The sequence below is a fragment of the Ochlerotatus camptorhynchus genome, unplaced genomic scaffold (genome assembly GCF_037179485.1).
Source record: "Ochlerotatus camptorhynchus isolate MF236.1 unplaced genomic scaffold, CSIRO-AGI_Acam_v1.1 ptg000222l, whole genome shotgun sequence".
NCBI lineage: Eukaryota > Metazoa > Arthropoda > Insecta > Diptera > Culicidae > Ochlerotatus > Ochlerotatus camptorhynchus.
In genome coordinates this window covers 1,930,021-1,956,611 of record NW_027040712.1, presented here as the reverse complement: position 1 = coordinate 1,956,611, position 26,591 = coordinate 1,930,021, and the positions used below count along the sequence as shown (strand labels likewise).

The 26,591-nt window shown below is 38.0% G+C and overlaps 1 protein-coding gene across 1 annotated transcript in view; it reads right to left on the bottom strand.

Moving 5' to 3' along the window:
• The window catches only part of bib (big brain), an 80,878-nt gene extending 54,762 nt beyond the window's left edge, over window positions 1-26,116 (bottom strand). Inside the window, exons 1-3 of the mRNA XM_065225218.1 lie at window positions 25,533-26,116; window positions 20,347-20,513; window positions 7,266-7,392 (exon numbers count right to left, since the gene is read on the bottom strand). Of these exons, the coding sequence (XP_065081290.1) occupies window positions 7,266-7,392; window positions 20,347-20,513; window positions 25,533-25,705 (467 nt within the window). The 5' untranslated portion in view covers window positions 25,706-26,116. The remainder of the gene's footprint in view (window positions 1-7,265; window positions 7,393-20,346; window positions 20,514-25,532) is intronic.
• Window positions 26,117-26,591: the final 475 nt, after the last annotated feature.

The following is a 26,591-nucleotide window of genomic DNA, read 5'->3' as shown; positions in this document are numbered from 1 at the left end:
TGCTTTGAACAAAGTTATAGAGAGCAACCCGATGAGTTGAATATTTTTGTGAGTTTTGAGTCATCTTTTTGAAAAGATGTGGTTCTTGATATTTTTTCTGTACCCACTGTATGACAAATTTTATCAATCTGAGATCTCGCATTTTATTTTATGTCTAAGAATGTTTATTTATTTTTTCATGATTCAAAAGAAGTTTTTTTTTTAAACCGTGTTCAGGAAGACTGGTCTGAGCATGAGATCTCGTTATAATTTTTCAGTTCTAGAATCTTTAAATCATCAAGCCTTGAGTCATGACTATTTCTGTGTCAGGGATGTTGAAAATGTCATTACGTCTGGGATCTTAAGCACCCATGAAACCTGAATTATTACTCAATTTTCAAGGCCTCAATTTCCTGGGCTTGGAAGACCTTTGGAGATCTTGGACTTAAAAAGTTATCAGAACTCAAGATTTTAGCATAAGCATTAGCATCGAACAAGTTGCACAATATCGTAGGTGGTACGAATTCAAAACTATTAAAAGCAAGATGGATATCTATTACTCCCAGATAAAGACATATTCCGCTCCAACAGTTAAGGATTGTCCTGGCCATGTCCGTACAACTGGTAGGGATAGGAAAGGTATGTTAGCCCAACATTTACTTAAGAGGGATGCAGAGAACTCTACGACCCCTTATAAACATCTCGGGAATTTAGGAATTATGTTAGTAGGGAAGGTAAACCATAGGATACGGCAAACATACTTTTGAATATTAAAACAATAAATGATCCATAAAATATTGGAAAACATTCCATAAAAAACATCCAAATGATGCATAAAACATCTGAGAAAATCCTTTAAAAAGTGTGAATGATCAATAAAAAAATATCAATATGATCCATATTTGATGTAAAATTTAGAAACACAATTGTAAAAATGTATCGCTAAATTTTTAAATAATGAGCATTCAAATTGTACGCATTTCCTGTAAAGATATTGCAATTGATCCATAACACATTCAGCAGTGAACCTTAAACTAAAGAAAGTGATCCATATAAAATCAAGTTTGCGCACTTAAAAATATAGCCATGTTCGGACTAATGAAAGCAACTTCCTCGTTTTTGACAGCTAGAAGCTGAAATAGGTTTTATTAAACTAATATAAAATCTAAACTAATCGTAATACTTATAATAAAACCTATTTCAGCTTCAATCCAATGTCCAAAACGTGAACATCGTATATAACCTCAAAATGTCAGAAGGATCAACACCACCGTTGAGTGAAGAACAGAACAGCGATCGAAACTGTACGCTTTGTTAAGGCCATGACCACGTAGATGATATGGTCCAGTGTGATGTCTGCGATTTCTGCACCCATTATAGTTGTGCTGGTAAGACAACAGCTGTAAAGGAGGTTCCGTAGACGTGCTTGAAATGCACAAATATGCTGAAGGTGCCGAAAGAAACCAAGAAGATTGTCCCAAAGAAACCACCTATCAGAAAGAATAGTGCGAGGAGTGATGCCGGATGTGAATTTGGAAAAGGAAGTACCAATGAGGTCAGCCTGGAGGAATCCCTAGACCTGATGCAGCAGGAGAAAAGCGCAAAGGAGAAAACGCTGGAGGATGAGAAATTCCTCCATGAAAAGCGATAGGAGGCTGAGCGGGAGATTTTTTAAACCGAGAGTTATCTTCCGTCACTCTTTAGATTTAGAATAAGCTAATTACTAGTTACTTAGGGTATATAGCGTTTAGGAACAAATTGTAGGTTACCAGATGTTAGGATCAAATTGTAGAATCTAGATTAAGCAAATATAGGGTTATTAAATTCAATATTTTCACGAATTCCACCTCCAACTAACCTACTTCAGTAGCTAGTTCACTACAAATCAATACAATTTAATTAAACGATAGGTATAGTAACAAATTTAGGCAATTAATTTAATTTAGTTGTAAAACGTGTTCTAGATGGTTTGGGATTGCACCTTCTTTTCCTCTTTTTTTTCTAGTTCTAACTCCGACTTATCTAAACTCACAGTTCCGTTGAACCTAACCTGACGTCTGTCATTTCTAACAGCGACCGTTACCGTAGCTCTCCAAATCTCCCACAGGGTTGTCGCTGGGCTTGGCGGTTCTTGGTTATCCCGATATTCCGAACAGCCATGATTCATAAATTAGACGTATATTATTCACGTTTTGGACACTATATCAATTGATCCATAAACCATGAAAAATTGTTCCATTACTGCGTAACTACCGTTCCGATTCAAATTTCGGACGATTCAAATTTCGGACACTTTCATTTTTAATTAAATATTACATCCAGTTAGAAACAAAGTAATAATGTTAGATGATCGTGGAGGGCACTAGTCAAAAAAAATTAAAATTTACAAGACATGTGGATCATATTCGACCGAGATAATCAACTTTTAAAAGTGTCCGAAATTCGAGTTTAAGTGTCCGAAATTTGAATCGGCACGGTACTTAGATTTACTGTCCTGCCGTGTTTTTTTTTAGGTAGAGGGGCAATGGTCAAGCGTCTAGAATTAACTTCCAAAAGAAGCTTTTCCAATAATCTTCTTAAGAAAATATGAAGAATAAATGTTAATTATATGGATCATACCTAGAGAAGGTGTTCTAGTTATTGGTAGACGTTCCTATTATGCTGTGTTCCAATTATAGTCTATGGGATTTACATATGTTTTTCATGTTTTGGACCCTTTTTTTATATTTGATCAATAAACCTTGGAAAATTGCTACATTACTGCGTAGCTACTCAGGTTTACTGTTTTGCAGGTGTTTTTTTCTGTCAGAAGAGTGGAACGAAGGGCGAGCTTCTCAAAGAAGTTTCTAACTGAAGCTTCCATAGGAAGTTTCTTAAGAATATTATTATAGAATCTTCTTTGGAAGCTAATTCTAGACGCTAGCCCGTCGTTTCGCACCTCTACCTAAAATACACGGACAGGACAGTAAATCTAAGTAGATATGCAGTGGAGCAATTTTTCAAGGTTTATGGATCGAAATAAAAAAAAAAAATTGTGTCCTAAACATGAATAATATACGTCTAATTTATGGATCATCCCTATATTTTTAAGTGCGCAAACTTGATTTTCATGGATCACTTTATTTAGTTTAAGGTTCATTGCTGAATGTTTTATGGATGAATCAATTTCAATGCTCATTCTTTAGAAACTTAGCGGTACATTTTTACAATTGTGTTGCTAAATTTCACATAAAATATTGATAATATTGATATTTTTTAAGGATCATCCACACTTATTTAAGGATTTTCTGCGACGTTTTATGGATCATTTGGATGTTTTTAATGGAATGTTTTTCAATATTTTATTGATAGTTTTATCAATTCTATAGCTTCATACTTAGGGCTGCCATAGGATACACCCAGTGAGTGTTGCTGGGAAATGCAGATTTTTTTTAATAAATGTTGGAATTGCGTCTGCTGGAAGATAAGGTTGCTAAAATAAAATGAAGATCTTTTCCCGTAAGCACAAAACCTCTTTGTCCTTTCCACTTGAATCATAATCAATTACAAATTTCAACAATAAATCATTATTCAAATGGAAGCAATAAAGTTAACAGATTATAATATGTCATCTATTAAATGGTACATAAAATGTTAATAATGCAAAGGTTTCACCATATAAATCCAATGTTTCCAGTTATCCCGTCTTGTTGGTTGCAAGCTAGTGGTATTGGAACGATTGTGGCATCTAAATACTCCTTTGAACAGCTGACGAATCATCTCAAGGATCGCACCAAGCTATTTCTGATATACCACTTTTACTTCAAATCATACACAGAACATCATCTGCCACACAACAAGAATATTCACCGTCTTTTGCGTTCCTGCTGGAGAAAATACTTAACTTCCGATGGAATCAAAAGCAACGGAAAACTGAGTCACAGATTCAATGAGCGGAATACCGTTTATCGTACCTTATAGCGCGTACATAAACTGAAATTACAAATTATCACTTGCGATGCCACTAATTTCTGGCCCGGGAGAAAAAAATCAAACAACGCAGATGGCGACATCTCTTCTGATGCTTGCAAACATGATGATTCACGTTTTCTTTCTCGATTCTAAAACTTCCCGGGAAGCGAGAAAACCACCACACACTTATAACCGTTCGGGAGGCTGAGTGCCAGCGCAAATGCAGCCGAAAACTATGAAAGCGAACGCACGCAAAAAACAGAGAGCAAACATAAAACACAATCGTATCCAAAGGGGTTCGAAACTGCACTCATCAGAGCTCAAGATTTGCGAATATTTTTAGATAGATTCTATCCATGAACTACGTACATAGCTAAATATGGGGAGAGGTGTTGGCGTTTTTTTTAAAGTTCTTACAATGAAAAACAAAATCGCTAAAACGGCTATTTGCTTAATATGTGGACAACCTCATTCTGCTAAAAAATTGATTTCTTTTTTCAAAAACAACATGTGAAAAGGGTGTTCAAGCTTTTTGTAAACAAACCTTCTTATGCCCTTTTCTCGACACCCATATGACACAAACGCAAACCTTAAACATCACCGGGTAGGAAAAACTTTCCCCTTCTTGATGATATTGTTGGTTTGCGTGGGCAACCCTCGGTTGGCGAGAGAAGGGTCTACAAAGGTTTGTTTACAAAAAGCTTGTACGTACTTTACCCATGTGGATCTTGAATTGTATGTTTATTAGGGAAACTGGCACCTCATATGCCCCTATAGACACTTATAGTATCAATATATATAGAGGCTGAATTTTCAGATCCAAGATTTAAGTTGCAGAACTTATATTAAAAACATCGGGGAAATGGCTCTAATGTTGGCCTATGGATCTAATATTGGGCCCATCGTTAAAAATCTGCTATTTATGAATTTTATCTAGATGAAGGCGTCATTGGGACGGTACTAATGGATATTTTTGATCGCTATTGAAAATTTAGTCGATTGCTGAATTTATGTATGGGTCCAAATAAGGGGTATTTAGGCCGACATTAGATCCCTTTCCCTTAGTTAACAGCATGAGTTTTTAACGCCTACCCTCCATTTTGCCTAATGTAGTTACACCTAACGTCCATTATGTCTAACGTCGGTATTCCTAATGGAGTAAACCCGGAAAAAATGCGCCAACCTGTGAGTGGTAGTGAAAGGATGTAAACAAAGGAAAGTTTCTATTGTTCAAGAAATTTGACTTGAAAATTGAAAGTGATCGAGTCCGCACCGCTCAGGATTCAATCAAGCATATATTTTGAAGTTTTTTAACATTCTCTCGAAAGTTTGTTATTTTAACCATATTATTCCTTAGAAATAGTTCAGATTTTGATGCATCTACATAATCCAAAAAATTAAGTCATGCATGGTTGTTAATGCAAATATTAAAATATAACGTAGAACATTTGTGAACAATTTCACCAGGTTTTAACCAATTTTGAATTAATTTTCCAAAAAACTCGGGAACGGCATGCTGTGGAACTTTGGTGTCTTCAAAAGAGTGGTTCATTTTTTAAGATAAACCACTTTTCTGAAGACATAAAGTTTCTACAATATCAAGGCAAAAAGTTAGATAGTGGCACCCTCTTTGCGGATGGCTAGCGAACTATCTGTTTGTGTAAATAGATTTGATTATAACGAAAAACTTCTTCGAAGGTACCAATCCTCAGGTATGTTTTGTTGAAGGTGAAGTTTTCCGCCCCGAAAATATTTTTTTTTCGGCACATTTTTATTTTTATAAAGATATTGGGAAAAAGTATAAAAAATCAAAGAAAATCAGTTTTCTTTAGATTTCTGAGAAAATTTAAATGTAATATTTTATTTCTACCTCATAGTTAAAAAATTGGATCCTCAGCAAAACCGAAAAGTCGCTGTGATTTTTGGAGTCCAACTTTATGCCATAATGATTTACGAAGAATGTTTTTGCACGTGAATTTTCTTTATAAAAATAGAAAAAAGTGATGTTTTTAGATTTTTGATATTTTCCAATAGGGTAGAGCGCTACTTCGTCTTAATCGCCCATTTCCGTTCTATCAATAAGAAAAGATCAATAATATCAATGATTTCACCGTGCACAAATCAATAATAGGTTTGTTCCGATGCGTTAGTTCATTAGCTACAACATAAATTCTATTGAAGTGCATTGTATGAATATTTTCGCTCATTGTTCTCAAAACAAAAAAAGCGCTCATTGTGAACCCCTTTTTCTACGTTCATCCGTAGAACGAAGTAAATCTTATGACGTTTCAATGGGTTAGGACGGAATTGAAACTCGTTGGGCGAATTTAGAATCAAGAAGCAGTATTAGATTTAAAACAATATCTCAACAATTTATAACGCTTTATCAAATCCAACGGTACGTATGGGAAGGTGAATAAATTTAGAAGTCATCTTTGACAAAAATGTTCCTTTTTCAAACCCGTTCAAAATAGAGAGGTAAAGCGCGTGCTTAAAAATCGAAACGTAATGCTTTTTTTTCGGAGCCGTGGACTTACCCTTAAGAGATATTGGGTTTGTCATCTTAATTGATGGCAGTGATGGAACAGTTCATATAAGTTCAATATGACTCGAGATTATGTGAAATTTTTCGAAATTTTTCAACCCTGTTTGGAAGGCATTTAAACAATAACAGTCTTGAATAGGTACTTGACTTTCTTCATTGTCTTTTTGCACCCAGAAAACTCTTTAAAAATCTCATGGAATCATTTGAAAGCCGCACTTTCCTAAGGCGAAGAATCCTGTTATTATCGCATCCTGTTGCAGCCTGACGCTGACTGTTGTCATTCTAGGCCGTGTATCTTCTTCGCTCCGAGTTCGTTAAATTAACTTTTAAAATTTCTCCAACGAGCCTTGAAGCTAAATTTTAAAAACGAGAACCACATCAAGCTCGCCCAAAATGTCAGCCGCCTGAAGCCCCGAGCATCGACAAAAATTGTCTATAATTTCATCGTACCGACTGATGGATACCGAGATGATGGTACCTTCGACGCACCACGGCAGCGCAACGGCACACGTCTCATTCGCAGTCGAAATTGGCCATCACCTGCCCAGGTTTCTTGTTTCGAATGGTGCATTTTTTTGCTGTCTTAGTCTTGGTTTTCAACGTTCTGCTTTTCGCTTATTTTGGAGCATAAATTTTCATCAACTTCTTCGGTTCTTGATTGGGTTCCTCCGTTTGCTACTGTTGTTGTTGGGTTAACACGAGGGGCTTAAATCTAGGTTAGACTTGGAAAGTCGCTGGAGTGTAAAGAAAATCTTTTCTTCCGTGTTATTTTTTTGATGCGAAAACTTACCCATAAAGCAAAGCTGCACCGGCTATCGAACCTCCGCACTGTGCTATCATATAGAGGATAGCTCGCAGGGGAGATATCATGCGGGTTATGGCCAGTGAGATCGTCACAGCCGGGTTGATGTGGGCTCCTGGAAAGAGAAAGTGATATTTGATGAATTGATAAGCCACCGTCGTATCCCAGAAGTTTCACTTGGTTTCTCAATTCGTCCCCGCAAACTTCTCCAATCCAAACGGCCGAATGAACCAACTCAAATTTGAGTTTCGTTCACTCAAATTTGCATAAACATAGACAGAGTAAAATTTTGCTTTTTGAATGTGAGGAAATCGAGAGAGGTTTCACTCAGCATATCAGTATACTTCTAGGCTGAGTAAAATTTCCGTTAATTTTCCTCAAATTCGAGCAAATTGTTGAGGTAAAGCGCACAATATTCAACTCAGAGCAATCTACGTTTTTGCAATTTTGAGTGAAAAACCACTCCATTTCGAGTCGATCTCGTCGGCCGTGCATGCTCTCCGTTGTAAATCCCCCCGGTCTCAAGGGTGAAAATCCCTTGCACTTAGTTCCTTTCAACACTAAAAGCTCCCACTCTCAAGATATCAATCAACTTGGTGTTAAAAACCCCCCTCGTCGGTAATCTACGACAGCTCACCTCCACCAGAGCGAGCTAATCCCAAGCTAGCCGCAACCATCATCGTCTGCGGAAAACTCATGTATAAACAGACAAGAAAATTGAAGATTTATCTTTGCCTCGTAAAGTTTTCCCTCAGAAACTTCTGATTCCGCCGTTCGTGGTGGAGTCTATATAGTTTGGTGCAGTAGCAAAGCTTCAAGAAGCAGCTGTCTTCCTTTTTCGGGAGGATTATTTTTCGCTCTAATCCTTGGACGTGTTCCCGTCAGTGGTGCATTGCAATGCGTACCCTCCAAGAAAAAAAAAAGTGAAATTGAGAGAGTAACGTTGTTCAGGCAATGTGTGGCGATGCTTATGATAATGACTCTGATAAGTTTCTTCACCCGAAACGGTCCTCGAAGGTTGAAAAAGGGGAAAGCGTCCGATGCCATTTTGGTCCATACCAGCACCACCACCAGCAAGGCACTCTTGAAGTTCAGCGAGCTTCGAGCAAGAAGAGCACCTACTGGATGTAATTGCAGGGTCGAACGGCAGTCGAACGAGAAGGCATTGCAGTTTGTTCTCTTTCTCATCAAAAGACGGTGTGAAGGAGACAAAGGGACCGGGGAGAGGGAAACATGTTAAAAGGTGGTTGACCTGGTTTTTGGAAAGTTTTCCATCATTGTTTTACGGTTTCGGTCTATCATTATGTGCATGACTCCTTTTCTTTTAGGAAGGAAGAATTTTGTCAGGGATGAAGTTGGATCAGTTGGGTATGAATTTTGTGCGTGTGCAAATAGTCTTTTTGGATTTAGGGATTGGATCTGATTTTCGGCCTCTAAGGTTGTGCTGCACTTAACGTGTCGTTTTTGTGTGTGTCGCGGATTTTTTTTTTTTACGAATGGATTGTTCCTACTACAGATGACTTCTAAATTTATTTACCCATTCATATGTACCATTTGATTTGATAAAGAGTCCCAAATTGTCTATATTTTGATCAAAATTCGCCTTGACACCAGTCCCGAAGTGACGTTTCTTCACACACATTTTGACAGTTCCTTATGAGGTTTTGCGTTGGAGTGAGAGAATAAGAAAAAGTCAGCCATGTTTCACACATAGACTGACAGTTACATATGAGATTTCTCCATAGGAGTAAAGAGTTACAGAGTTCTCGTTAACGCCAATACAACACTGTCTCTTGATTCCAAATTCGGCCTACGAATTCCACTTTTGTGCAAACACATAGGAACGTCATTGAACTTACTTTGTCATACGAATGTAGGCAAACATTTATATGGAAAAATGGATTCGCTTGGAGTGCTTCTTTTGTTTTTGAGAACAAAGGGCGTAAATATTCATAGTTTGCGTTCTTAAAGGCTTTGTATTGTAGCATTTGCACTAAAGGATCGTACCAAACGAATAATTTAAGCAATAACGTCGAAATCATAGATAAGGGAAAGTGGGGGCAGTTTGGCCTCCTGATGAAAATCGTCACAAATGATACCGAATTCAGTGAAAAATTCGAATGATTTTTAGCCAAATGGATCGTTCCAAGCCCTATACTTTCCCCTGTGTAGCATAATAATCCCATTAGCATTTTTGGTGAACATGAGTTATACATTGGAATCGATTGTCGAGTACCTTTACCATGTGTTTTTATCTGATTCAAATAGACACTTAGAGTCTTGGCAAAAGGTGTAGTAAGTTATATTTAATGAAACTTTGACATCAGATTCCTAGCTCTTATACTTTACGAGATATACATATACCGTTTTTTTTTGTAAAAAGCTCCTTACAATCATAATTGTTAGATACATTTTTTGTACCTTCTATACAAATATTTTTATGGAACATTGTAACTCGCTATCTTTCCAAAAAAGAAAGTTATGTTAAAATAATCGATTCTTTAGGAGTATTTTCACCTTAAATAGCTATTTCCGGCGCAAAATGGCGCAGATAACAGGGTATGATTCTGAAACTATAATTATTTTGCTGTTCAAAAATTAAATAAACTTTTGTCGATATGAGATTTTACATGTGTTATGTTCATCACTACCTAACTCCAACAAATGCAATTTTTTATATTTTTTTTTTTATTTCAGGAGATAGCAGGTTGCAATGTTCATCTGTCTCAAAATTTTTTGTTGAGGATACTAGTAAATCTAAGAAAAAAGCTATACTAAAAACAATCTGAAGCCAAAAATACCAAACTTTGTCTTTATATGCGCCAACAAGTGGATTTCTTTTATTTTGAATTATAAAAAAAATAAACGGTAAAACTCATAATAAATTTAAAAAAGGTTGAATAAAAAAGGAGTTTCTAACTTTTCCATTGACTGAAAAAGGTTCTTTTTTAAAGAAATTTTTTGTAGATTATTTTTGCTAATGAAATAATTTGGTTATCTACTTGGCAGCGATTATAGTAAAGGTAGAATTTTAAGCAATTATAAATTAAAATATAAATATTTTTCTTTTGAATGAAAATTTAGCAATACAAAAGACCTAGTGCTAGTTTTATAGGTAAAGTGACTTCTGTGAACTTTGTCAGCTAAAAAGCTCCTTCTTACGGATGTTTTTAAAATATGTGTGGTTTTCAAATTATTAATATACAGCCGTTCCATAGCAAAACGATATAGTGGTTCTCAGAATTTCGTAAAAATTTGTAGTTCTGTTCTTTGTCACAAAATACTAGAACCTTATTTTTTTATATTAGGGTGACCATTTCCATGTTAGGGTGGTAAACAAAAAATCGTTTTTTTTTCAAAAATGCTTTGTTATTTTGAACCCCTAAAACTATTTCTTAGATCAGAATATCAAATAAAAGGTAATTAAAAACATTTTTTAGTAAAAATATAATGATATTGAAAAAAGGGGTGTTGTATTGAAAAACCATTATTGTGTTTGTTTTTTTATGGTTTTGATAGTTTGTAGACAGAAAGGTAAATATAAAACAGCAATTTTGGGTTCTTTGATACGTATTTCAACTACAATGTACAGACTTTGTCAGTGTCATTCCCACTAAAGACTTATCAAAATCTAACCCCCTTAAGTACTTATCCCCTAGATAACTCAGGTAACGATTTGATGCTTAACAAGTCTTGATAGAGCTGGAATTAGGACGTAACAGCCTTTGTAAACAATGACTTCTCTTGTTGATTACTCGGAATTCAAGTCACGCCTACACAAACCAACATATCCATCGGGTAAGAGAAGTCTTCCTCTACTTGATGGTAATATCGATTTGCCAGGGAGAGCCATGACTTCCGAGAAATCATCGAGAGAAGTCATCATTTACAAAAGCTGTTACGCCCTAATTCCAGCTCTATCTAGAAGTGTTGTTTAAACGATTTTAATTCAGCCTTTGTTTGAATAATTGTTGTACCTAGACCACGTTAACCTTTGTCCAGCTTTTAAACATCTAAATCTGGTGATTTTAATCAGCGTTAAGCTTAACAGTAATAAATATTATGCTTTTTAAGGCATTACATAACAGTCTTTTCCAACCTTTATTCAGCTTTCTAGTTTATTGAAAAAAAAAAAATAAAAAAAAAATGGAAGACCGCTACTTCATATCTTATATTTTTATGAGACTGCTTGCTGACTATATTGTTAATATAAGTCTAAAAATTACCTTTGCATTTCGGGATCCGAACCGGCAGTCACTGATTCACAGGCGTAAACTATACCTACTGGACCACTTAAGCATATGTGTGGCAAAAGGTATGATCATTAACTTGAAACACGTCAAATTTAAGTTGATTAATAGCAACCGGAAGAGTATGATGCTATTTTAATGCCATAATTAAGTTATATTGTTGAAATGCGGTCTGAAAACAAAGTGCAATATGAAGTGGTGAACAGACAAAACACAGGAATACGAATTTCAATACTTCCGACGTCATCGCAGTCCACTTCTACCTGCAACTTTTCCTAAAAAAAACTCCTCTTCCTTGTCTCCACTGCTGGCGCTGCTTGGGATTAGAAAGGTATGCAGTGAATTTAGAAGAACTTAAATGTCGGAAATGCAACAAGTGTCACAGACGACACTTAACACTATTGTGCAGTAGATTCATATTATTCGCATTGCTGATTTATCGAGTAGTGTTAAGCTTAAATAAGTCTTGTTCCCCCTTTAGATCAGCTTATTTACTGAGGTTGAATTATGGGGATACAATCCGCTTTATGCACTACTAACCAACTATATATTCTTCTTCTTCTTTTTCTTCTTATTCGCATTTCAAGCTTATTTCTAAGTGCATATGAGCTTAATGCGTGTTCTCAACGTAGTGTTCTAAATGCACTTCCTCAGCTATTAATTGAGAGCTTTCGTTGCCAATACCAATGCATGATTTGTATATTGTGTGGCAAGCACAATGATACTCTATGCCCAGGGGATTCGAGAAAATTTCCAACCCGAAAGATTCCATCGACGGCACCGGGAATCAAACCCGCCGCCTCCGGCTTGGTAATACCGTGCCTTTACTGACTATGCTATGAGGCCCCTATATATTCAGCCTGGTGATAATCAGCTTTGTACACCTTAAATCAACCAATAATCAGCTTCTGTTCTTAATGTTCAGCTTGACTTGTTACTTGGGAAGTCGCTTAGGAGTATTGAGTGCAAACCTAAAACTTGATAACGTCAAGAAAAATATAGCTAAAAAAACACATAGCAGATTTTTTTTAGGTTGTGCCAAAAATCCTTTTTTTGCAAGGAAGAATATTAAAACATATTATGCCCTATGTCTACAAATAAAAAAAACATGAAAAGCATGAAAAAACAAGTATTTTTAATTACCTTTCATCTGATATGTTGATCTTTTGGTTCAAATCTTTTGAATTAAAAAAAAAAAGTCATATTCGAAAAAATCGGTTTTTTGGGCTACCCTTACATGCAAATAGTCACCCTTATGACAAATAAAAAAAAGGTTTTAATATTTTGCGATGAGGAACAAACTACCAATTTTTACGAAATTCTGAGAACGACTATATCGTTTTGCTATGGAATGGCTGTATAGATAAACTAACTTTTTAATTTTTGAAAGTAAAGACGCATCTCTAGAGCAAAATTGTAGTTGTGATGATTTCAATTAGACCTGTGCGCCGCCGCGCCACGCCGCCGCCGCCGTCGATTTTCGTACGCCGCCGCCGCCGATGAAAATAAGCCGGCGCGCCGCGGAAGTCAAATCTTCCACGCCGCCGAATAAATTCATGTCACGCCGATGAAAAATTCGTAGCACCTTTTAGGTAAAATGCATCTTGAACGCGTTGAAATTAGCGTGTAGTGCAGCGATTATCATTTAGTTTTTTAACGTTTGTTCGCACTTTCTCGATCTAGCACACAATAATAAATCATTCTGGTCGGATTTACATAAAGAATAAGTGAATATAGGGTGTCCCAGAATGTCTAAGCACGACTTTCGAACACCCCTGTTTGTTTCAGATGCCGTTTAAACAGCTGATTATCACGCTGAATCATTGTTTACATTTCGACCAACAGTTTCGTGTATCGTAAGTTGCAGTTCTTTACATTTCCGTGACAATGCGAAGCATTTCTCTGGAAAAACAGATCGTGCACAAATAGTGAACTATACCCATTTTCTTTTAAATATCATTATTAAGGAGACTTTCAGCCCAATCTCCAACATTTCTTTGAGTAAATTAGTGAAATTGGAAGGTGTAAGCATCGGAGTATGGTGATGAAGCAACTTTCCAGAACAAGCAAAAACCTGGAGGTAAACCGAACCCTGCTGACCAAAATCTGAACCGGAAAATCGTGCAAGCTTTCACTCGCAAGAAAAGGCCTTCGGTTCAAGACGTGGCTAGAAAAGTGAGATTCTTGAAAAGTAACGTCCAGCGGGCCAAGGCAAGAATGGGTATAAAGACGTTTAAGAAGCAGAAGAAGCCAAAGCGAAGGTAAAAACAAGCCGCATCCGTCAAACCGAACGCTCGGAAGCAGGGTGGCCAGATTGTTTATTTCATTATCGGTAGCTTCTCAAAACTTTTATCGGTAGTTATCGGTAGGCCGTCTGAAGAAGGCTTTCCCGATACTTGAAACCTTTGTTAGCCGAGGGGGGGGGGTTCCCTCCGGGTGTAACTGTCAATCAGCTCTTTTGCTTTAAAAGTGTCGAAATCAATATGAATATTTTTCAAGATTACTAAAAATCTGTGATTCTCGGTAGGAAAAGTGAAAAATCGGTAGTTTTTAACCTTTTGTCTGTGAATCGGTAGTCATATCGAAAATCGATAAGACTAACGATAAATCGGTAGGTCCGGCCACCCGGCTCGGAAGTTATAGAGCTTTTTGACGTTTAATCGGCGCACACTACTACACCATTTAAATCGAACGAGTACGAGCAAGAGGGAAACAGATTAGTGGTAAAACAAACCGTTCATTCATCCATGTATGCTAGATAGAGAAAGACTTTTGAACGTCAAAAAGGTTTATACGACCAGTTGCTGTGCGGAAAATCGGTGTTCGAGATTATGAACGTTGAATCATACGTTAAATTTGATTACAAAACTCTTCCTAGTGATCAGTACTACGCCGTTCGTGATGGCCGTAGTGTTGACGACGCGGATAAGTCGATTTTTTCCGAAAAAAAAAACGGAACAAATGCTATGGGCAAGCCATTTGTAAGTGTAGTATGCTTTCCAAACCGTTTGTGACAACGGAGACAATGACAACCGATGTTTAAGTGCGTGAGTGTTCAATCAAGCGTGTGTTACCCACGATCCGCAAACATGACGCCTCAGTACTGTTTTGGCAGGATTTGGCGTCGGTGCATTACTCCAAGGACACGATAGCCTGGTATAAAGCCAAAAAAGTCCAATTCGTACCCAAGGAGATGAATCCACCAAACTTTCCCCAGGTCAGGCCAATCAAAACTTTTTGGGTCCTGACCAAAACATATTTGCGGACACATGTTAAGGCAGCGGATTCCGTTACAGAGTTTGTGAAAACTGGGAAAAAGTATCCAAAATTGTTGGACTGAAGCTTGAGCTTGATTGACCGCCCATGGTTGCTACTCTGTTATTGCCAGATCAGCTGTAATTACACAGAGAACCAATAGACGATGCTTGGGACTTATCCAAAATCGTTGGACTGAAGCTACGTTTAACTGTAAGAGAATACTATAAAGAACATGAAAACGAAATAAAAATCGTTTTTGCTGTAAACAAAGTTAAGTCATCGTTTTTTTTTTTTAAATTGTGCTTAGACATTCTGCAAAACCCTAGATTACTAACAACACGTTGATATTTGAGCTTTTTTTTTTAATCTCTTACAAGTCCAAGCTGTGCTTCAAATACATAAACCAAAAGTTGTATGACTACAATGCGTGAACATTCAAATATGTATCAGAGTAGTACAAGCATATCAGTTATCGCTATTAACATATTAAAAACGTGTAATGCTCAACAAATGAAAGAATTCCTAGGGCCCATTAAAATGTCACGTAATGAAACCGATTGCTTTTAAATACTATCCACCCCTACATAACGTACTTTTCTTATACTTAATAGAAGGGTTGTAACACTTTGCAATACGACTTCACCAACCAGCACTTGACATACTTTCCTAAACAAATTCCGCATGTACGGCCAATGATAACGACTCAAAATTGAGTAAGAGTTATTCATATTTAAGTTCAGTTATTTATTTATTTTTTTGTTGGGGAGTGAAGTAAAAACCACTCCGTGCATTATTTGAACTTTTGTGGTACCCGTATTTGCTGTTTGTATCATGCAAATCGACCACTATTTAACGAGTAGACAGCTAATTGCCTGGACACATCTTTTCTCAGTCCGGTATAATATGGTTTATAAAACCAACTACATTTCCATGATTTGCAGACTAAATATCGCTAGGTTTGTAAGCCAATACATCCAAGAAATTTGGATTTACGCTTGTGTAAAGCACCACAACTGCAGAACAGATGTTCCGAGGTTTCATGTTCCAAATTACAGAAACGACAGATATTACTCTGAACCCGACCAATGTTCTTAATGCTATATCTATTAGGACAGTGCCCAGTTACTAAGCTAGTGTATATACTAAGAGCTCTTTTATTGAGCTCTAAAAGCTTTTTGGTGTATGTTATATTAGGAGTTATAAATCTTTTCGACTGGTTGCAGTTTGTGCATGTGCAATTGGCCATCACCCTTTGCTCTCCCCAGCATTTGAGCTCCATTTTTACCGTACAGTATGATATTCCACAGTATGGTTCGCTTGAAACACCTTTGGAAAATGTCCCATCGCAACTGAAATATTTGTCCCGGGGTCAAAGATTCCTGCATCTGTTCGTATTCCATCTGTGAAAAATATGATTGAGCCTTGACGAACGTTAGGACCACCAGTTTCCCAATCCGAACGTGTCGTTTCGCGAAATCGTAGGACACTCATAGATTGAGTAAATTTTCTGACGCTTTTCCGTGGAAAACTTCATATGAAACTACATATGAGGAAAACTGATTGTGGTTTTAATCGGTCTTCTAGTACAGTTCTAACCTGTGTACAATTTTCTTAATTTTTCCCATATCCGAGAAGTTTTCCCCAGGAAAGTGTCGAAAAATTTACTCAAACTATGAGTGACCTACGTTTTAGTGATTTTCAGTAATCTGAAATCAAATATGGGTAGCATTTTTATTCCATGTGCGATTGGTTTGGAAAGCAATTTTTTTTCTAAATCAGTTGGAATAATCTCACGCTGACCCACGCCGCCACGCCGCCGCCGCCGAAAGCAAACGGCGTGACGCCGCCACGCCGCCGCCGCCGGCAGAAAATAACATATCACGCCGCCGCCGAAAATAATTTGATCGGCGCACAGGTCTAATTTCAATGCACTTTGCTGATAACACATTTTTATATCTGTTATCATAAAAATGGACATTTTTTAGTTTAAATAGTTTATAAAAGACACAAATCCTATCACACTTAAGAGAAAATCACTAGGACTTATGCATTTAAAGAAAATTTAATTCTTGTACTTCAGTTAACAGGTGGTATCTCGTAAGTTATGAGCAATATGAATTTGCTTTTCTCTACAAAAATGTGTGCTTCAACATGCCCTTAAAATCATGTCAAGATGACTTTTACGAAATAATAAAAATAATAAAGATAGAGCAAAAAACTGGATTTTTTAAGACCTACTGAAGTAGATATAAAAAAATGTCAGAGAATGGAAAGAGATAGAAGAAATGTCTCTTGAGAAAAGTAGCTTAAAATCATCTCAACAAAAGCTTTGCTGAAGAAGATGCGTTTTTATTTTTCAATACAAACAAGTTTGTTTTTATATAACAATAACTTAAGGACCACCCTCATTTTAAAAAGCTCCAAAAGGTGCTTTTTGTACTTCCTATTGCGTTAGGGACAAACTACAGAATTTTGGTGTCTTTCCTTACTTTCTGAAACAAACATTTTGCAACCGGAATAAACTTAGCGGTACCGGTGGTGTAGTTGTAAGCAATCACTCCTTCTCACCCCCAAAGGTCTGGGTTCAATCCCAGTCGGCACCGCTGGGATTTTCTGAGGCATGCAACCTCTGGTACCCGGTCGATAGGTTGGGTCCAGGTGTGTGAGCTGCTTTTCTGGCATCGCATCGGTAGCGTTGTTACTCAGCAACATAATCGACGGAAATATCTGGACTCCAGGACGATTTGGAGAATCCACATAGGCACATAAACCTGTTTGGACATATTTCGGTTTAGCAGCCATTGTCCGAGTCTGGGTTGATCTTGCATAACAAATTATTCGGACTACAGAACGACTTGGATAACAAAGAACATCCAAAGTACAGGCAAATAGGTATTGCATGATCCACATAGTTAGACACTTTGAATCCAATTTGATATATTTCAATGCAGCAGACATTATCCGAGTTTAAATTTGTTTTGTTACACACATTATTTGGACTCCAGGACGATTTGGAGAACATAGAACATCAGGTATACATGACAGTAAGTCTGGCATGATCCACAAACAAACAATGATTTTGTTTGGATATATTTCGATACATCAGGCATTGTACTAGTCTTGGTTGATCTAGCAGAGCAAATACTCTGAACTCCAAGTCGATTTGGAGAACCTAGAAGATCTCATATATGTACATGCAAATATGTCATGCGTGATCTGCATACACACTTTGAATATATTTGGATATATTTCGATGCAACCGATATTGTTCGAGTCTTGGTTGATCTTGCAGAACAATTTATCAGGACTCCAGGAAGATTTGAAGGACATAGAACGAAATATATACATGACAATGGGTCATGTATGATCCACAAAGACAGTTTGAATTCATTTTGATATAATTCAGTGCAGCAGACATTGTCCGAGCCTTGGTTTGCCTTGTATAACATCTCATATACATGGCAATAAGTCAGGCGTGGTCCACATAGGCACTGAATATCATGAATATAATTTATTTATTTATCTTGCTTAACAAATGATTCGTACACTCCATGATTTGGAGAACATAAAACATCTGATATTCATGACAGTAGGTCAAGTGGAATCCACATAGACACTATGAATGTTTATGGACATATTTGGATGCAGCAGATATTGTCTGAGCCTTACTTGATCTTGTAGAACAAATTATCCGGACTCCAGAACGATTTGGAGAACCCAGAACAGCTAATATACAGTTACTCCAGTATTATGGATCACCCACATTTATGGGCCACTTCCATTAGATTAACACGCAGAACCGACTGACCCAAAATAGTGACTAGCTGGCCCATAATACTGCCCAAGTAACATTGCAAGTTTTATCACGGTTTTAAAGCATTCTACAAGTCTGAAACATAGTCTGCAGAACCCTAATTGCTACTTGGGCTGGGATGACTGTTCATGACAATAGGTCATACATGATCTACATAGACACTAAATATGAACCTGTTTGGACATATTTCGATGCAGCAAACATTGTCCGAGTCTGGGATGATCTTGCAAAACAAATATGATTGACATGACAACAGGTCATACATGATCCACATATACACTGTAAACCTGTTGCTTTCGAAAAGCCCAATTTTGCAAAAATCGGTCTCGAAATAATTGTTTGAGAACAAGGTAAAATCTGGGTCAAATAGACCCGTTAATGCACTACGTGCAACTTTTTCTTAATGCATAATGTAGGTAGAAATTTGCAGAACACATAACATCTCTAAAACTTAAGATAAATGTACTAGGACTTTTGTTTTGATAAATTCCCATCCTGCATCACTGTGCAATGTAAGGTTGGATTTATTACATCCTCTGTATATGTATCATACAACAAATGTAATGACATATCTTTGTTGTTGTGTATACCTTCACAAGATGATTTTCCAGACGCAATGCATGTGGGAAAACAATCTTTATTCAAATGGTAAGTTACTGTAGTAGCTGCAGCATCTATAATTTGAAACAAATAAAGTGTTAAACTGTTTTTTTCAAGAAATAAGTTATCATAAAATTTACAAAATTATTTTAAAAATATTCCGGCGATCACACTACAGAATCTGTTCATGTCATGAAACATAGCAAATTCTGCATATTTTTCATGCAAATCTGTAAATGAATCTTAAATTTCCTGGTTGGGTGTACATGTACTTGCAAAATCACCAAAAGGTGCAAATCTCAAGCATTTAGTTTTTTTTTATTCCAGTACAAATTTTCTATTGTTGTACTTTGCCTTAACAAAGTTTCTTTTTTAACTATATTTTGAATTCTACTATACCATCCATTTAACCAACCTCCACCCTCCGAATGCAACCCTGGCTGTCAAAACAAAAACATGCAGTAGCAATCCACTGCCGCCCAAAAATTCACTACAATTTTGATGAAAGTAGCATAAGCTATTCCTTCTTGTGTAACTTAATGACCCATCGAAATGGCACGTCGAAAATTAATGCAATCCATTAATTTTGCAGCTGTCCAGTGGTCACCCGTTTTTGAGCCCCCCTTCCCCCGCCAGCAGAAGATAACCGGTCGTTTCCGTTGTCGCTGTGGATCCAGCAATTAAACAGACATTACTTTTCACGCATACGAGACACCGTCGAGCGATGATGGTCGTAAAAGACCAAACCCATCCGAAATGCTTAATATTTGCCAAGGCCTAATTATTCTCCACCACCGGATTGGCCTCCGAATGCGATTGCATTCCTCCGGCGATAAATAATTCAGTAAATTCCATAAACTTTCTTCCCTTAGGACGGATCATTGGAACCGGCGGCGTGCACAAACAAATATTTACTGCCCATGGTAAATCCTTGCAAAGGCAAAAACGAAGCCAATTTTCCGAGCCGGCACTGAACGAACGAAGGTAGTGCAATAAAACCTAATAGGCTTACACGCCGGAATTCCCCACCCGAAAACCCCCCCCCCCCCCCCCCATAAGACCAATTATCCATAAGCAAATACAACCCTAGAGCGGCGGAGCATTTGGAAGGATTTTCCAAAACCCCTATCCATCATTCGCATCTTACCTGAAACGTGCAGGAAGCACTGGGTCAGCGCCGTCACGGCAAATCCGGACGAAAGAGCGGTCGCAAGCAGCACCGAAGATACGCTGGCTCCGACGCCGGCACCGGCCGCGGCTCCGCACACGATGAATACGTAGAAGAAGGATGCCAAACACTCGGAGGTTATCGATCTGGAAAATAAGAACAGATGAACGGCAGCATGAGTCTAGGAAGGACGGACGAGATGTGGGAGTAAATTAATATGAATTTATAAAATTTAATTTATGATCTGGCGAGCGAAAGTAAATCTATTTTTGCCTAGTGAGCTGGAGTTGATGTCGAACACACTTAGCCTTTTTTTTTGCTCATCTCGGCAGTTTTTTTTTGTCGAGATTTGCACAGCCGAGTGTTTAGGATAGCGCTGCCCAACGTGCGGCCCGCGGGCCACCCGTGGTCTCTGGATCTCAGCAATGGCATCATTCCAGTCCAATTTTATTCATCATTCTTAATTCCAACCCAGCATGAATGAGAAAGAAACAAAATGCAGCTTGAAACATGTTCATCGAAAATAGATACAGCCATTTAAAAAATCAAATTTTGAAAGGTTGGGCAGTCCTAGCAAAAATAACATTTGCTTGTTAGGATTCTTCGAAACATTTTCCGAGACTCGGTAGGCAAACCTCACTTTTGCTGAGATCTTTGGAAAATTTGCCGGTTGGCTGTGCAAATCTTGGGACATAAGGTGATCCAAGAGACGTTTTTCAGTGGAACTGACTGCTGGAAATCTTGAGTGTGTGGGTGATCTGGTGTTAATGGTGCTGAATGTAAACATAAACAAAGCAGAAATTCATATGAGAATATACTGCCAGTTCTACTGTGATCTGTCAAAAATTCATGGTAAATAAAAAAGTCAGCTGATCGCAACTCAAGAACAACATGTATATATATGACATCAACGTAAACCATCAACATCACCGGGTAGAAGAAACTTTCCCCTTCCCGATGATGAGGTTGGTTTGCGTAGGCGAGCCTTGATTGGCAAGAAAAGAACATACAAAGGTTTGTTTGCAAAAAGCTTGTATGCCCTTTTCACATGTCAAGACCAACAATTGAAATGGCCTTAACTCCATTTTGTAAACAAACTTTGTACGGCCATTTTCTCGCGAACCGAAACCTTCATTCGCAAATCTAAACCACAATCGGGTAGAGGAGAATTTTCCCTACCTGATCATTATGTTGGTTTGCCTTTGCGAACTTCGGTTCGCGAGAAAATGGCCTTACAAGATTTGTTTACAAAATGGAGTTAAGGCCATTTCAATTGTTGGTCTTGATGTGGCTCTTGAACTGTCTCGTGGGCAGCCTTATTGTCCAGATCAGACATATAAAGTGTGAAGATTCGATTAGTTTTAGATAAGTCCTATGTCCATTTGTAGATACAAATAAATCGATTAACTTGATTCGCTTTCTCCCGCGATCAGCACCAGCCGTATTTTCGTAGTTTAATGATAGTACACTCTTCAATTGAATATTCGAACTATTAATTGTTTCCATCAATATTGCAAATCCACCGCTCAGATCGCTGTAGAAAGGGATTCAAGTCAATCACATTTATCTTAAGTGTATTTCACCTTGGTTTATAATGTTTCAATCTTTGAAATATTGAAAACTTTCACTATCTATTCAAGTTTATTGCACATTGAATCACACTACTGTTCAAAACAGATGGATTTAAAGTGTTTTGCCTTTCAATGTGATGTGAATTGCATGCTCAGAAAGGTATACATCGAAAACAAGAGTTGTGACCAGTGCTGTAAATTCTCAAAATCATTTGAACATTTTTGATGAAAATGAGAAAAGTAGCTATTCGCTATCAAAGAGGACCTCCTCCAAATGGGTGATATCAGTTGCTTAGTCATTTGACGAAGGCATGGATCATTCTCATTTGAGAAACGCTATATATCATTCGATTGAGTGTAACCTACACACAAACGGAGCTCTGGTCGACATTCCGGCGAAAAAGCTAAGCCAACCCGACACCAAGCTGACTTCTATCAAACCCCAACCCGATGTTGACCCGACATTGACCCGACATAAACCCAAAATTGACCCGACATTAACACGACATTGGGTCGACATCGACCTTAAATTAGCCTTACATTGATCCGACATCGGGTCGACTTGTCTGTTCGGGACCATTTTGCTGGATTTCTTCCATACTCCACTGTCGTATATCAAATGATACTGAGTGACTCAATTGACAGTGACAATGAGCTTCGAATGAGAAAGGGGCTCTTCAAATTATGGTCATGTGAGAATTCGTTTACACAGAATTGATTGAATGGTTGTAGTGGTTCATCTTCAATCGAATGATATGAAAATTTGCAGCACTGGTTGTGACTTCATTCTTATCAATCAGCCTTATAAGTATATGAGAACAACCGTGGCCTAGTGAGTTCAAACAAAAACAACGGCAGCAGTACACCCCAACAGTCCAGGATCAATTCCCAAATCAGATCCATTAAAAAAGGCACCTTTGTTTATATGTTTGTCGATTAAATTTTGCAGTCGGTAATGTAGAATTCGATAATGCAGAATATTGTTGAACATTGAACTATGATTTGCAAAGCTATTAACATCACCATGTGAGGCACGTAGACTCCAAGTGTGTCACAATTCGTACCAATAGTGTTGAGGCATGGTTCAAAGCATAAGAATCGCACATGAAATGGATGTGTTTCACAATAAGTGCAAAATTAAGAGTGAGACACATGATGATGACGTGTGGAATTTTTTGAGTGTAGAGTAAACAGCCGGTGGAAACTGAAGATTTTTAAATGGCTCATTACTTGACTAGCCTATTGGTCCCAAGCTGGGTACTGTAAAGTTATTCGATTTTATTTTGCAAACCAATTGTTAACTGTTTGACAATTTTCACTAGCACCAAATTGATTGGCTCTTCTTCAGTTGAATCCCGCCAAAAACTCTGAAGCAGGAGTTTCCGAGCCCCCATGATTCTCATAAAGTTTGTTTACATTATTTTTTCACCAGAGTATGTTTTGCTGGAATTTCAAACTAATTGAGTCATCAAATCTGTGCTGATATTTAACCTTATTTCGCCTTTTTAGTTCTGCCGTTGAGCTTGCAATCAATAAATAATGTGTTGTGAAAATGTGCTGTTCATGTCTATGCAACGTAGATACTTGACGATAGTTAAGAATACTAACTGCTTGTAAGGCTTCGGAATGTTTGGTTCCCGTTTGACAGTTCACATTGGCTCCCAGTTAGCAAGCATATTGAGTGAGTCCGCAGTACCCACATAGAGGTAACTCTAAGACCAGAAGGTCCTGAAGAAACGTGCTCAACTTTTTGGCTCAGCTCTGGTACTCTCTTCGGTCCCAAGCTAATCGATGCACCCCTCTAAACATATGAAAATCCACGAACCCCTCATTTTATCTGCCAAAGTTTCATAGCGAATCTAAACAAACATAGTGCAGTACTAAAAATAAAAAAAAAATTGCATTCTATACACTTTATTTGTTTGTATACATGTTTATTTATCACGGAAAAAAAAAACTTTTAATATACGTGCATACCTATATTTGTTAGTGTGCAAGCTTGATTTTCTATGGATTAATTTCGTTAGCTTCATTTGTTCATTGTTGAACGTTTTATGGATCAAAGGAGCTTGGTTGTCTAGTCCAACCGTTTTTGATTACTGAGCAGAAAACCGTGGGTTTTATCTCAGGCCCCATAACATTACTGAATTGATAGGGACGTTCCATTTGCCTTCCAGCCATTCCAAAGATCTCAAGTCTTATTCGCATCAATTTCGAAAATAAATACATTTTATCAAAACTACGATTGCATCACTTATTAAGGTGAATCCTGATTCAACGAACCCAACCTACTAACAAACTATCCCTCCTGTGACCTTTGATGAAGCACAGAATTAAAAACGGCCCCCAAAACATCTAAGATCACTTCAATATTGCTGATTGCAAGCACGTGACCAGTGCCGTTATTGTTGTTTAAAATTTGGAGTCACTGAAACACGTACAATGAGAATGGAAGGTCACTCCCAACCCCATTGATATGTGCTAAGCTAAGTTAAGCTAACTTCGGAGGGCTTGCAGGCTTACAGTTAAGGCTGCTTAAAAAGATTTATAAATTAATTGTAGTTGTAGTTGTAGTATTATTGGATAACTGGTTTGTATTTGAGTTGAGACATATTTCGAATTTGATTCAATACATGATTTGAACGATTTCTGCAATGAACTTAGCTATATTATTGAGGTACAGACAAAAGGTTAAATATTATGGGCTATAGTCTGAACGCCACATTGACAGATTTTCCATTAGAAATGCCATGCATTTAATATAAACTTTGAAATCTTCAATCGAGATATCTTGGCAATGACAATTGGGGATACTTTATAATCCTCAATCGGGAGTCCCTAATCCAGCTTATATCTAATTCCCAATTTACGTTCCTTAATTATCGGTCTTGGAACTCTCAACCATAATTGGAAAGTCTACACTTTTTCATTTAGGACTCCTAGGTTTTTATTTGGTAAGTCTTGAAATTCGCAAACGGGAGGTGCTGGAATCCCCAACAGCGATCTTCTGATCATTCAAGACTTGTTCGCGTAACAATCCAATCATAATTCATAACATGTTGACGACACTATCTACGAACGTATCTGACCGGGGACGCATGTGTGTATGTACAATACACTTTGATCCCAGGCCCGTGGTGACCGGCATGAGTCAGGTCGGATTACACACTATCGTCTTGATTGCTTGATTCGAAAGAATCGCGCTCGTCTTTCACCCTGCCATCCAATGCGGCGAAACAGTCCTATTCAAAAATACCACGCATTCCGGCTGTCGCGCCCCGTTTATTTGCGCTCTACACTATGTTGACATTTTGATTTCCAAGTAATATATTTCAATTTGTTCCACTAAACAACGCCGGTGAGCACAGCTCAACTCGTTTCTGATGCCAAGAACGACGACGACGAAGATTAAGAAGAAATTTGCGCTGACTCTTGGGTAAATATTAAAACCTTCGCATCTAATCTAGAACAAACAGTTATTGCTTCCATTGCATTCCTGGCGACGAATGTTTGGAATCGATTTCCGCCTACTCGCATCTGCCTCGCCGAGGCCAGGATTGAATTTTAATAATTTATCATGCAATTCCATCTCACCTCCAAAACTCCAGACTACGCAGCTCGTTGTGCATATTGGTGGAACGACCCTGCAGGGAGCTGGAGAGCTTGGCACCCCCTGGCTCCCGACGAAGGTTCTCCAACCGTTCGAACAGCTGCACGATGTGGAAGTCGATGTTCAAATCCGGAACGCGAAGGCTTTCCTCGGCCATTCTGCTCTTATCACTTTTATCCAGCCTGACTAAGACACTATAACACAAATTCACCACAGCTCGATTGGGTCAATTAAGTTCAATTTAATGCTTCGATCTCAATTAGCGCAAAGGTCACGGCGATCGGTCCAAACGGTCAGCAATTCAATTGTACAACTGTAGCACAATTCATATATCTCAGCTTTCCAAACACTGCAGCCCTCCACATGCTTGAATTTGATCCCACTGCGAATGTAAGAGCACTTGTCGCAATTGCACTCCGATTATCCAAGAACAAACATCAATCGCTTAACTACATACGCATGTCGAGAAACCACACACTTTTCCGATTAAAATTGCCACAACACGCGAACCACCGACCTCACGTACCGGAACGAGAAGAAAACGCCGAAAAGCACGTCCTTACCGGGAGACGACACAGACGAGAATAAACGGAAAAAGTAGAGTAAGATTTTATGCTGCTGCTGGTGCAGTTCCAATCCAACCAAGTGCGAGCGCGCGAAGCTAGGCGGAAGAGGGAGGATGCAACGAAAAGAAGGGGGAAGATGCATAAAATCATATGCTCGTTCGACGACCGCCGCCACCCCGCATGCCTACTACAGTGCAGTGTGTCGTGCCCTCCTAGCTGTGAGCATAAGAACCGAAGACAGCCGAAGGTTACCGAACTGAGCAGCGGCGGTAGGTGTCAGGATGCCTGCCCGAAACCGAAGGGTCGCATGTGGTTTGTTGTTTTTTATACTTTTTTTTTCTTAGCATTTTCAGACTGTGCTCCTGTTGCTCGATGCTGATGCGGTCGTCTGTTGCTTGATTGTGAATATGTGCTTGCTGATTGCTGATCTGTTGTTCAGGCTAGGGTGACTCTTGGATTTTTGGGCAGAAAAACCAC